Source organism: Meles meles, chromosome 9, assembly GCF_922984935.1.
Source record: "Meles meles chromosome 9, mMelMel3.1 paternal haplotype, whole genome shotgun sequence".
NCBI lineage: Eukaryota > Metazoa > Chordata > Mammalia > Carnivora > Mustelidae > Meles > Meles meles.
In genome coordinates this window covers 69,705,552-69,718,021 of record NC_060074.1, presented here as the reverse complement: position 1 = coordinate 69,718,021, position 12,470 = coordinate 69,705,552, and the positions used below count along the sequence as shown (strand labels likewise).

The 12,470-nt window shown below is 41.4% G+C and overlaps 1 protein-coding gene across 5 annotated transcripts in view; it reads right to left on the bottom strand.

Annotated features, from left to right (window-relative positions):
• The window catches only part of RAPGEF4 (Rap guanine nucleotide exchange factor 4), a 291,500-nt gene that overhangs the window by 44,897 nt on the left and 234,133 nt on the right, over nt 1-12,470 (bottom strand). For all 5 annotated transcript variants that reach the window (XM_046018583.1, XM_046018585.1, XM_046018584.1 and 2 more), the window contains 2 exons: nt 8,064-8,152; nt 3,812-3,890 (listed from right to left, as the gene is read on the bottom strand). In XM_046018583.1, the coding sequence (XP_045874539.1) occupies nt 3,812-3,890; nt 8,064-8,152 (168 nt within the window). The remainder of the gene's footprint in view (nt 1-3,811; nt 3,891-8,063; nt 8,153-12,470) is intronic.

Sequence of the window (12,470 nt, the reverse complement as noted above, 5' to 3'; positions counted from 1 at the left end):
ATTCAAGAAACTGAAGATGAAAAGTAAAGAAATTGAACAAATATAATTTAAAAAACTCATTAGAAAGCGCTTGTATTCATCAGGTGAAATCGTGTTCCAAGCATATCTAATGAATAGAGATTTTTTCCCTCATTAGCGTATAAAAGCCCCGAGATAGTAATGTTAAAGAGAGTTCTACCATCTTCCTCCACGCTAAAAGCAAAATTGGAGGTGACATACAATGTGGATTAAGGACAGAAATAGGTGTCAGTGGCTCAGGGCTCAAATCTTTTCTGTACTCGTAATTACCTTTCTCTGAGCAAATCATAATTTTTCATTATCCTTGTTTATTGATTTGGAAAAAGAGGAGTGACAGTACTGACTTCTTCATAGGGCTGCTAGGCACAGTCACAGATATTAAGTACTTTGAAAAGACTCAGCCAAAGCAACTCACTTTAATGCAAGTGCTTTAATGGAACGAGGTTAAGTATTTTACTCTCCCTTCTCTCATGTTAATAATATGGGGGTCAACCCACCGGCTCAGCTTTACCTGATTTCTCCCTTTGGCTGGTGCATGAGGTGTTAGCAGTTAGTTGTTTGGTCTGCTCATCACCTATTTCTCCACTTCCTCTCTTTTTCTTCACAGACAAGCTCTGGGGGACTGTCGGGAAAGTGCTTTACCTTCCTTTGACCAAGATGTCAGCAGGGACCCGAGCTAGGCCAACCTGACCCTCCTTCCTAGGGATGTGGGAATCTGCCCAGGATGCTTGGAGCAGATTTGGCCCCAAAGCAGGTCTTTACTTCTTGCCCCCAAGGCCCCTTTTGAAAGCCTGGGCCCTTCTAGGATTCCTTCAATTCTCTGAGTGACCCCAAATCCCTCTGAGAAATTCCTATATTTTTAAGACAGTCACAGTTGGTTTATGTTACTAATGACCAAACAAACATCGCCTATATAAGAAGCCCATATAACATGTTCCTACAGAGAAAGGGGAACTAAAAATTGAGTCCTCACCATAATATAAAAGTACTGCCATGATCTTCAGGGACCGAGCCCTTTCTGTTGGCTAGACTGCAGCAGGGTAAGCCCCTGGCATCCCCGGGATACCCTCCCTCAGCATCAAAGAACAGCAATATTTGTTGGAGGCTCTCATTCCCATCTAAGGACTAGACATGTTGTCCAATATGGTAGCCACAAGGCATACATGTCTATTTAAATTTAAATTAACAAGGGCGCCTGGGTGGCTCAGTGGGTTAAGGCCTCTGCCTTCAGCTCAGGTCATGATCTTGGGGTCCTGGGATCGAGGCCCGCGTCGGGCGCTCCGCTCAGCGGAAAGCTTGTTTCCCCCTCTCTCTCTGCCTGCCTCTCTGCCTACTTGTGATCTCTGTCAAATAAACAAATAAAATATTAAAAAAAAATTTAAATTAACAAAAATTAAGTAAAATTACAGATTCAGTTCCTCAGTCACAGTAGCGAATTTCAAGGCTAGTGGATCCTGGTCTAGCAGAAACAGAATATTTCTATGATTGTGAAAAGTTCTACTGAATGTTTCATATATTTGGTTTCAGTAAGTTAGGCCTACTTTGCTTTGGTCAACTGAAACACAGATAAACATGTATCCTGCAATGTGTTGTCAGGAAATGTTCTTAAACTCTAAAGGATAAGCTCTTAAAGAAATAATATGTGGGGGCACCTGGGTGGCTCAGTGGGTTAAGCCTCTGCCTTCAGCTCAGGTCATGATCTCAGGGTCCTGGGATTGAGCCCCGCATTGGGCTCTCTGCTCAGCGGGGAGCCTGCTTCCTCCTCTCTCTCTGCCTGCCTCTCTGCTTGCTCGTGATCTCTCTCTGTCAAATAAATAAATCTTTAAAAAAAAAAAAAAAGAAAGAAAGAAATAATATGTGGAGAAAAAAAAGTGACACACTCCAGACTCAGAATCCTATGACCTGGATGAATCCTGACGCTGCCACTTGCTTGGGCATGTCATCCCACTGTTTCTGAGTCCCAGAATCCTCGTTTCTAAGACAAAGCTAATACTAACCCAGTAGACAACTGGAAGGATAAATATGGGTCAATGTTGTTAGCAAGATGCCTGACACACAGAGAGTTGGTTCAAAATACAGCAATGAAGAGAATCTAACTTCTCGTAGGGCCAAGTACAAAGGAGGTGATCTGAGGGCACTAGGTACTTTAGATGACACCCAGCCATCCTGGATTCCCTCCGTCTACCGAGAAAAGAATCAGGATCAGATATCATAGGCCTCCCTTGATTCCACTGTTCACCTTCCTGACTTCCTCTCCTCTACCTACTACCATTTTCCCTACACCTCCTGACCTGGACATAGCATGGACTTTCCCTCTAGGAGCTTCTATTTTAAAAACAGAGATAAGTGATATGAATGCCCTCAATCAGCTCTAAAGCAGAACAAGCTAATAAATGAAGAAAGCAGAATTTGCAAAAACAAAGACTTGGGGCTTCTACTTGTAAAGATGTCATGATGTGGCCTGCTATATTCCCTCACTTTGCATTTTGTTGGCTTTAACCTTATCGATATGCTAACTCTTGGAAAAAAATAAGTCTGAACTGAGTGGTGGTTTTTATTTTTCCTTCTAACAAGTCTCAAAGGTCTAATAATGATTACCATGTGTGGAGTTAAAAGAACACAGAGAGATCCTGAATGTGTTAACTTTACTTGAGAAAAACTGAATATAAGCCAGAAAGAATATATAATGTATGTAGTCTCATTAAGCTGTCATTACTTGGAAAGATAGTTTCCAGGCAAATAAACACCCAAATCTCACTCTTGCAGTTGCTTCTGAATAACACATTCAACTCAAATCTCCCATCCTCACACATTCTGTTGACTTCAAAGAGAATTATGAGTGAACAAGAAAATGAGAATCAGGTAGGGCAATTATAATTCTGAAAAAGAAAAACATGCAACATTGATTGGATTGCTCAGAGGAGAAAAAAAAAAAAGCCATTCTCCTTCAATAGATTTAACTACTCAAAAAGTCAAAGTGTTTTGGGGTCTAAATTTTTGTTGCTTTAAATATAAAGCAGAACTGGAAAAGATACTTTCCCATGATCCCTGAAGTTGAGGGTGTAACTCAGTAACATTCACCGTTTTTATTCAACCTGATTCTCTGGATGCTCTCTCTGTGCCAGATACCATGTACCAATTGATCAATTCAACAGACTATTGAAAAGCTGCCCCAAACAAAGTCAGCACTCCAGCTGCCCAGGAGAACTGTTATTAGAATTTCCAATTTTGTGTGACTTCAGTCTGTGTGATAATAATAAAAATGGCAATGAAGGAATACATTTGGTTTCTGGAGGACAGGATGGAGCAGGACAGGTGTGAAAGAAAAGCTACCCCATCGTGGTCACCCGTATTTATGTGCAAAGGGATTAATCCTGGACCTTGGAAGAAGAATGCAGGCAGGCCCCAGGTCATGCTGTCAGGTATCTTGCAGAGATAAAGAGTCTGTTTCCAAGGTCAGGGAACTGTCCCTTCTCTCTAAGAATTCTTAAAAATACTCTTCTCCATAACTTTCTTTAACCTACAGTTATGTATCACCTTCCTGAGGTAACTTGGCCCACGTTTCTCTACACAGGTAATGGGGAGGAGATCCTTATACACAGCATGACCAAACCTGCTAGAGAGGGCTGGTGTCTATGCTGGGGGGAAAATTGTGGGTGTTTCACTTTGACAGTGGTGGAGAGCATGACCCTGCCTGGGCTGTGACTTACCTTCAGAGAATGAAATGAGATAATGACCAGATAGATGTGAGGTGTCTTCAAGGGAATAGAGACTTCAAACCACAAAAGGATATTGGGCCACCAAGGCTGGGCAAAGCTGGGTATTTGGCATAAAAACACAGTGCATCATAACAAAGTCATTTAAAACGGAATCTACAGAAAAGCAGAGCAGAAAAAGAAATTAGGTTTTTGCAGAAAGCTTTAGAAAGGCAAGAGTATCTATTCATTTGTTCTTGGTCGATGGTTCTTCTGCGTCTGCTTGGGGGATTTGGGTTTGACTATACATAGAGGTACTACATCTAAAAATAATAACGTTCACAAGCTTGAGATCAAAACTCAATGTCTGAGGGGGGAGTGGGGTTATGGACATTGGGGAGGGTATGTGCTATGGTGAGTGCTGTGAAGTGTGTAAACCTGGCGATTCACAGACCTGTACCCCTGGGGATAAAAATACATTATATGTTTATTAAAAAAAAAAAAAAATTGAAAAAAACAAAACTCAATGTCTTAGGACGGTGAACAAAAAAGTACAGTATTTTAAAGAGACAGCATTTACCGACAGTGCTGGTCACCTTAGCCACAATGCATATTAAAAAACACTTATCTCTCCTTCTCTCTGACAAATAAATAAAAAAAAAAATTTAAAAAACACTTATAATTAATGAGCATTAATTATAATTAATTATAATACATGGGCATTTCCACGTGTGCAAGATTCACATATGGTCATTTCTTTGTCTACCTTACACCATACATCTTTTGTCAACATCTGTTTTCCTTTATGTCTTTTCTACGCCTTGTTTCCATAGGGAGCAATGAAAGATGAGTGGACAATGGAATTCTAGAGAAAGGAGGCGATAAGAGCAGAAAGTTGGTGAGGGAAACAAGAGGAGGAGATAAAGGCTAGGAGCAGTAACTGCAGCAAAACAAAACAAAACAGAAGCTCTCTGGTGCATTTAAGATGGTAGCTGAGATTTTGTAACATTCATGTCACTTTTCAAATAGAAAATGGTAAGAAATGCAAAAAATGTTAATTGAATATATTAGATTTCCAAAGTCTATGTTTTAAATGAACTTATAATTTAAAAATTAAGATATAACTGATATGTAACATTGTGGACATTTAAGGTGTACAATGTGTTGATTTGATATATTTACATGTGACAATAGGATCATCACTGTCCTGTTTGCTAACACCCCTACTAAGTCGCATGACGACATTAGACTCATTTACATGTAACTGACAAGCGTAATCCCACACTGTCCTCACTTGGTGTTACCAGCTATTTTAGTCCCATTATTCAGTCCCAGAGAAGACACAGAGAAGTTGCCAGACAAGCTATATGGAACTTTTCCCTTTAAGTACAAAAGGACTCCGGCTTTGTCTAAGTTTAATCTCTAGGGTCACCTTTGTATAAATTTTAGATAGTCTTTACAGATGGTGGGTAAACTCCTATAAGAGTCCCACAAGAACTATGCTACATAGTAGTTTAAATTTTGCTAAAGCAGATATTTGAGGAGGGGAACCCAAGGCTGGCGAGCTGGTCACCTAGCACAGTATCCAGCCAGCAGCCACATTTCAGTGTGGCTTTCTTGTTCTCTGCTCATAGGCAGCAACACTTGAGAGCTGATTTTAAAAATCATTGTCTACTAGAAAATAATTTCTCAAGTCACTAAATGACTAATGCTGGTCATAGAAGTAAAAAGCTTAGGAAACTAATAGGCCTTAGGCAGAAAACAGATGTTTTGGTAAATTAAGAGAAGGTACTGTCAGAGGCAGGGGTGTACATTTCTATGATAAAAACCAGTTTCACTGTTGACTCTGACATTTCTCACTGTATTAGAAGCCCAGAAATGCCAAGGTCTCCCACCCTATAGCATCCATGTTTCATGGGCCTGTGCTAGGGTTATTTTGAGTGCCCAGGAGGACTGTGTAGAACATTCATATTTTTGATGATGGGAAGATACTGATTTGTTCTTTATCTCCAAGTCATGAACATTATATGTAAGAAAAATGGAATCAGAAAAAAAACACAGATAATGAAGTTCAATATTAAATTATGATGTTGACCTGGTTCTAACAACAAAAATGGAAGGGTCAGGAATCACATTCTCCATGCCAGCTACAGAACGCACTGATTTCTAGGCTTCAATTTTTGAAGAAGCAATAATCTAGTCCCCACCTCTTTCGGAGGTGACTTTAAAAGGAAGGATATATTTGTTCTTCATGGGTAGTAAAGATCTGTAAGATGCCATGGTCTCTCACGTACCAGAATCTTCCTTTTCAATCAATACTCACTTTATAGAATCTGCTGTTTCTTACACTAGGCAATCACACATTCTGGGCAAATAGAGGAGAAAGATCAGTTGTATTTTTCCTGATGCCAGGTTCTAGAAATTTGGTTTCTTAGAGGTTATGTATGCCTCTAAGAAGTAAGGACTCCCCTTCTAATGGGTCCATTGAGGTTTCCTTTCTCAAGAAAAGTTTTTCTCACATTCTTCTCACTCAGACATCTTCAACCATTCCCTAGTGCTTACTTAGTTTTGCACTGAAGCCCCTGTAAGATCTGTTGTCAAATTCCTAGACCTTACCTTCCTCCTTCCACTTATATATTGATAGTCAGGCAGAACCAGACCACTTGGTCCTTCTAGGTCTAGGTCAGTACTAATGTTGTCCTTCAATAAGGTAGGCTTAGTCCCCAGTCTCTCCCTACTAGCCTCCCACCTTCCTGAGGGCCACTCCCAAGGCTATATCCTCCATGACACCTTGCCTGGTCCCCTCAGCTGGTCCCCCTCCTGAAGCACTTGCCTTAAGCTCAAGTTATTTGCACATCCCTCTATGTCCTTTGGCAGCTTATAAACTTCCTGAGGACAGAAGGGTGGTTTCTTGGGGTCACCTTGCCTAGCACCCAGCTTTGTGTCTGCCCTACAGGATACTCAACAAATATTGAACTGAAAATGACTGCTCTAGAGTCAGAGATCCTGGCTTTTATACAGACTACTCCCCAATTAATGTACTGCATGAAAACAAATCCGTTTATCTCTTTATAAATGAGAAGCTAAAAGGAGGAGATCAAATAAGAAGTAAATCAGTGACAAAATACTTTTCGGAGGTATATCGTAATAATGATGACTTTACCTTGAATAGATTGCAAAGGTGATGGGACTGGGCTTTGAACTGTCACTAAGTATTTGACATAAATCTTTGAACTTCTTTTAGTGATAAATGTTCTATGGGCTCGGCATGCTTAAAATAGTAACCTATTATTCTGAGACAGGCCTGTAACATGGGATTTTTTTTTTTTAAGTTGAATACTTGCTGTTCCAAAGTCATGTACAAGATGGTAACTGAAATGGAGAACAGTATGTAACTCTGAACATGTAGCTCGGTGGTGTGATTCATCTCATTCATCCTCAGATCTCTGAGTCATAGTCAGGACGACTGGTTCACCATAAGGCAGTGTTATGAGTGGAATGTTTCCCCCTGAAAAGGTATGTTGAAATTGTAACCCTCACTACCTAAGAATGTGATCTTATTTGGAAATAGGGTCTTTGCTGATGTAGTTAAGAAGAAGGCATCAGCGTGAGCCCTAATCCAATATGAGTGGTATCCTTTATGAAAAGGGGAAATTTGGACACAGAGGCAGATGTACAGAGGGAAGGCTATGTGCAAAGGCAGGGGAAATGCATGTGAACATGAAGCCAGAGACCAAAGAGAAGCAGCTACAGAACAAGGAATGCCAAGGGTTGCTGGCAAGCCACTAGAAGCTAGGAAAGTGGCACGAACAGATTCTCCTCCTCAGCCATCAGAAGAAGCCAACCCTGCTGTCACCTTGATCCTGGACTTCTAGCCTCCGGCACTTGCAGACAATATACCTCTATTGTTTAAGCCACCGGGTTTGCCGTCTTTGTTATGATAGCCCTAGCAGGATTGGACAGGTGGGGGTGTTCGGTGACACCCTAGGGCAGCCTGAGAATCTGCAACCGCAGACAGAACCATTTTACTCTTAGCTGGCACAAATCCTTTATGAAATACATAGGATTTAAATGATAATCTAATGGATGTCTATGGAAGGCTATTCCTAAAATGCATGAGCAAGTCTGTGCCATCTACAAAGGACAGCCAGAACTGGGGCGGGCCTTAGAGGGTCAGAAGGACTGTTGCCTGATTGGCCACACAGGAAGATTCTTTAATGTTAATACACATATCTCCCTTCTGAAACTGTGTGGCCACACACACTGAGAATGAATTCAGGATTTTTTTTTTTTTTTTTAAACAGTGCTCTGCATGGATTTAATGGACACACAAAACTGCTCGGTGTTTACCTGTTGCTTCATTTAAAGCTGGCTCAAGTCGTATTGTTTCTAGAAAATGCTCTAAAATTTTTTCAGGTGTTCCTGACATCACAGTATACCTGGATAAGAAATAAAAACCATTAGTTTTTCAGAAGTGGGCAAATCATTAAAGAATAACTTTTTACATACCTAAGGTTTTTGTGTTTTCTATTTTATTTTGTTTTCATGTATTTGTTCATGTTTGGAATCCCAGTGAACCATCATGACTTAACTTAGGGCCCATAGTCTCCTTATGGTAAGAGGGACCATGTACCTTGCCAAAGCCACATGGGAAGGCGATGAAGAAAACTCCCACAAACTGAAGTAGTTACTAAAACATTATTCTTTCTTCCCTACATGGAACTAAAGAAAACTTGGAAAGTGGCTCTCGCAGGCTGGGAACCGAGAAACTTCAGCCTTGCTCCGAGGGAATGGAAAGGATCATGTAAATCACAGGGCAGTTCAGGTCAGGCAGGGGGAGATGGTGAGGGGAAGTAACAGTAAACTAGGTTTCCATATATGGGTTATTTGTAACAAAATCTCAGTCCCACATTGGATTCCCCTGCCTATTTCTGGAATGTTCTGTCTTTCCCAACTGTACACTGGTATGTGCTTTGGAAACACAGCTAAGAATAAAACAAGAGAAAGGAAAACAAAAACCTAAACACCAGTGAGCAAATAAACTCCAGTAGCATCGGAATAGGAAATAAATCAACAGTAGAAAATTCACAGAATTTATTTTACTGTCAAGTATCTATAATTTTGAGGGGTGGGGGTTTTAGTCTTATTTCAGAAGATCCATCCTTGGGTTTCATCAATCCACTGGACAGGATTTATGTTTCAAACTGAATGTGGGTTATTTCGAAGTCATATTAAAGATAGCAACAAAACAGTGAATAAAAGCTATAGGCAAAATACGTTAAGATGATCTGAGTGATCCTATTCTAAAACTCAGACTTTGCTTTTCTGCTCGGGATTTCACGTAAAACAAAATGATGGGAAGAAAAACAAGAATGAAAATAAAACTCGCATATGTTCAGAAAGCGGTGGTATAATTCAGCTCCAGAAGAAACCAGATTTCTTTTTCTCCTCACCAACACCCTTTCCTTGCCCGTTTGAGACCTTGCAGGAAGTGTATTGAGATCCCAAGAATATCTGTGAAGTATTAATTGTGCAGGTCTCCTGCCTGCAGGGGTATAGAAGGAGCAAGCCAACTTATAACCCTGGGCACGGGAAAACGCAGACTGGGCGGCGCGAGCCTGGGACTGAATGAGGCAGCAAATGCCAGCTCCCTGGAAGGTAATGTGACCATTAGCCAGGACTATTCTGTGTGTGCCTATGAGTGTATACATGCACCCAGGACCAGAAAGGAGCTGAAGAGTTACATCTTTGAGGAAGCCTGGCTTTGGAGTCCAGAAGAGGAAAGGGGGAATAGAAAAATAATTGATTTTAATCTCAAAAGTGTCACTCTTTTCTCAAAATACATAAGGCAAAAGACACGGGTTTTTCCTCTTGTAGGTGGTGCCTACTTGAGGAAAAGAGGGGGTGTCTCTATAATGACTCAAGACACATAAATGGAGAATATTGCTGAGGTCCTTCAATAATTGCTGAAACACACGATTCTTGGGTCATGCTTCCCACACGAGCTGGGAGATGAGTAGCATCTGACCACGTTAACAAGGAACGGGGTTGGAGAGGGCATCAGCCTCTGTGGAGTGTTTACTATGCCCCAAACAGCTGGGTGGGCACTGAACAATGTCGTCAGGCTTATTCCTGCTCGCTGAACATGATCGTCGCTCTGTAGATGAAGAAACTACTCGGCAAGAGGAGGCAGCAGACCTGTGGTCAGAGTTACTAAGGGCCAGATCTCTGCTGTGAGCCTGGGCTGGCTTTGGAGCACAGGTGTCGCTCCGTCTGGGTACCTGGATCCAAGATGCTCGGGATCGAGGCTATGTCTAGATACCTGCCACTCATGCTGAACGGGAGCTTGTTTGTTTCCGAAAACAAGTTTTATTTACTTAAGAGTATAAATACATCAGATCAAACACCAGTTACGTGGACTGGACAGGGCACTGGGCAACTGTTGCTAGGCGGCTGCAGGCTCTAAAGCTCACTACAAAGCGGATATGGAATCAGTTGGACATTCGTTCCTGCCTCTGAAGTTTAGCTCTGCCAGGTTGGCTTCCCATTCTGGTGTTTTTGGTTTGGACACTCCTTAGGTAGAGTATTATGTCAGGCCAAGAAGAATAAAGACGTGTGTGGGGTTGGGCAGCCAAGATAGGAAACTATCATCTCATTAGAGAGAAGCAACACCCAGTGGATCGCATAGGACCCGGGATCTTGTTTTTGCTACGAATGGCTCCCTCTAGTGGTAACAGCTGGGGGTTGCCTTCGCCCCCTCCTCTCGCTCCCCAGCTCCACAGAGGGCAGTGCGGGTGTGGACACTCTCTTAGGGCAGGGAACTCTGGAGAGGGAGGGCCAGGGAGCTCCTGGCCAGACGCAGCCATCTGTGACCTTGCAGCTCTGGGCTTTGCTGGAACATCACGTTGCTGCTTTGTTTCACACTGGACACTGACAGACGCCCTCTGCTTGAGCTCTGTTTAAATGAGGGACCTGAACACCAGACAGCAGGGCTCCCTTCAGTTTATTGCATGAAGGAGCTCCTCTAGTCCAAGTTAAAGAAAACCCCGATTGGTTACATTGTCCAAGCTGTGGGCTTTTAAGCCTGTGACAGAAAATCTTTTCCAAACACCAAGTCTGGAAATGAGGACACTTCTCTCTGTGCCTAGAACAACAACAATAAAGGATGGGGAGGGAGGACAGCCTAAAAGAGACTATCTTTCTGCAAACAGGATGGAGCTGAGAAATTGATAGTCTCAGGAAAAAGCAACATGGGAACTAAAACAGGAACAGTCCCTTCAAATTCTCTCTTTCCTCCTAAAATCACGTAACCACAGAGCAGAAGATATCCAAAATGGTAAACGTTAGAGAGTCTCAGTTAGTTTATTCGTCACGAGAAACACTGTCCTGCTACTGATGTTTAATAACATCCTCAGAGTTGAGTGGCTTGGGTAGTCAGGCAGTTTTGAAAGTTTAAAATGTATACATAAAAAACTGTTCTGGATTTCTCAGGGGAAAAGCGAATCAGAAAAATAACATTACTATCAGCACCAATGTGGTGACCCCCTTTGAGCTCAAAAAGGATGATTTCTGAAAAGACAGAGGCCCTCAAAGCTCCTAAGTCCATCCATAGACATCATTGTTGGCATATTATCAAAGTTATCCAGAACATCAGGCCAAAATTCACTCACATGGTGCCCTCTTTTAACTCTGGTCTGGCTTCAGAAAGCCCAACATGGGAAAGGACCCCTTGAGAGAATGGCTTTTTCCTCTTCAGGGAGCTGATCTTGCCTACTGCATTATTTTACGCTGACTGATATTTCTTAAATGGTTTGCTGTGAACATGCACACGTTTTTGAATTATATAAGAAATCTGGATTGGTCTACAGAACACAAAAGAGGAGATATAACGGAAATCAGATCCAGGCCTAAAATAAATTGAATACATGGGCTTCTCCTCTTCTGTTCCCTTTAGTTTGATTTCATAAAAAAAAAAAAAAAAAATCTATATTTGGAAGGCGCTCTGAATGGACTATGTTGTAACAAGCAAACGTTTTTGATCATTCCCCCGTGGCGTGAAGAGGTGAAGGAAGCGGGCCTCCAGGGGACTTCTTGGTCAAATGTTTCAAGGTTAAGGAGAATTTTCAAGGCTTCCTTTTTCCGGTAGCAAACTTTTCCTGAGACATTGTAGGCATTATTAAAGAATGCAGATCACCACTATAAAATGGTCTAGATATATTTAAGCACCCTAAGGAAAATCAACGGGGAGGGGCCGAACTTTCACATAAAAAATGTTTTCATTCTCATCCCCTATGGGCTCAGAGGATGACTTTTGAAAACATTTATGCAAGAACATTTTTAAGAATGGATAGTAGCGGGGAAAAAAAAAAAGAAGAACTCTGGTTGGCAATTTATAGGTTTATATGTGAAAGGGTAGTTTTTTACAAAGTTTGTTTTATGTCAGCCCCTTTGAAATATATTGGTCTGCAATGTTTAGGTGATAGTGTTGAAGATACAGTATTTACATACTGTATTTGGCTACAGTAAATTTCATGGCTGAAGGCAGAAAAGCATTTAAACTGGTCAAGCTGGACCTGGTACCAGTTCTGTCATTACAAGCTTGGTAATCTTCGGCAAGTAACTTGCTTCTCTGAGCCTAAGTTTTTCCCATCTGTTAACAGGGGTTTGTTGTAAGGATTACACAAAACATGCAAAATACATTATGGCTATCCAATATTATTCTATTTTTTCCCGCCTTCTTTGAAAATATGTTGATTC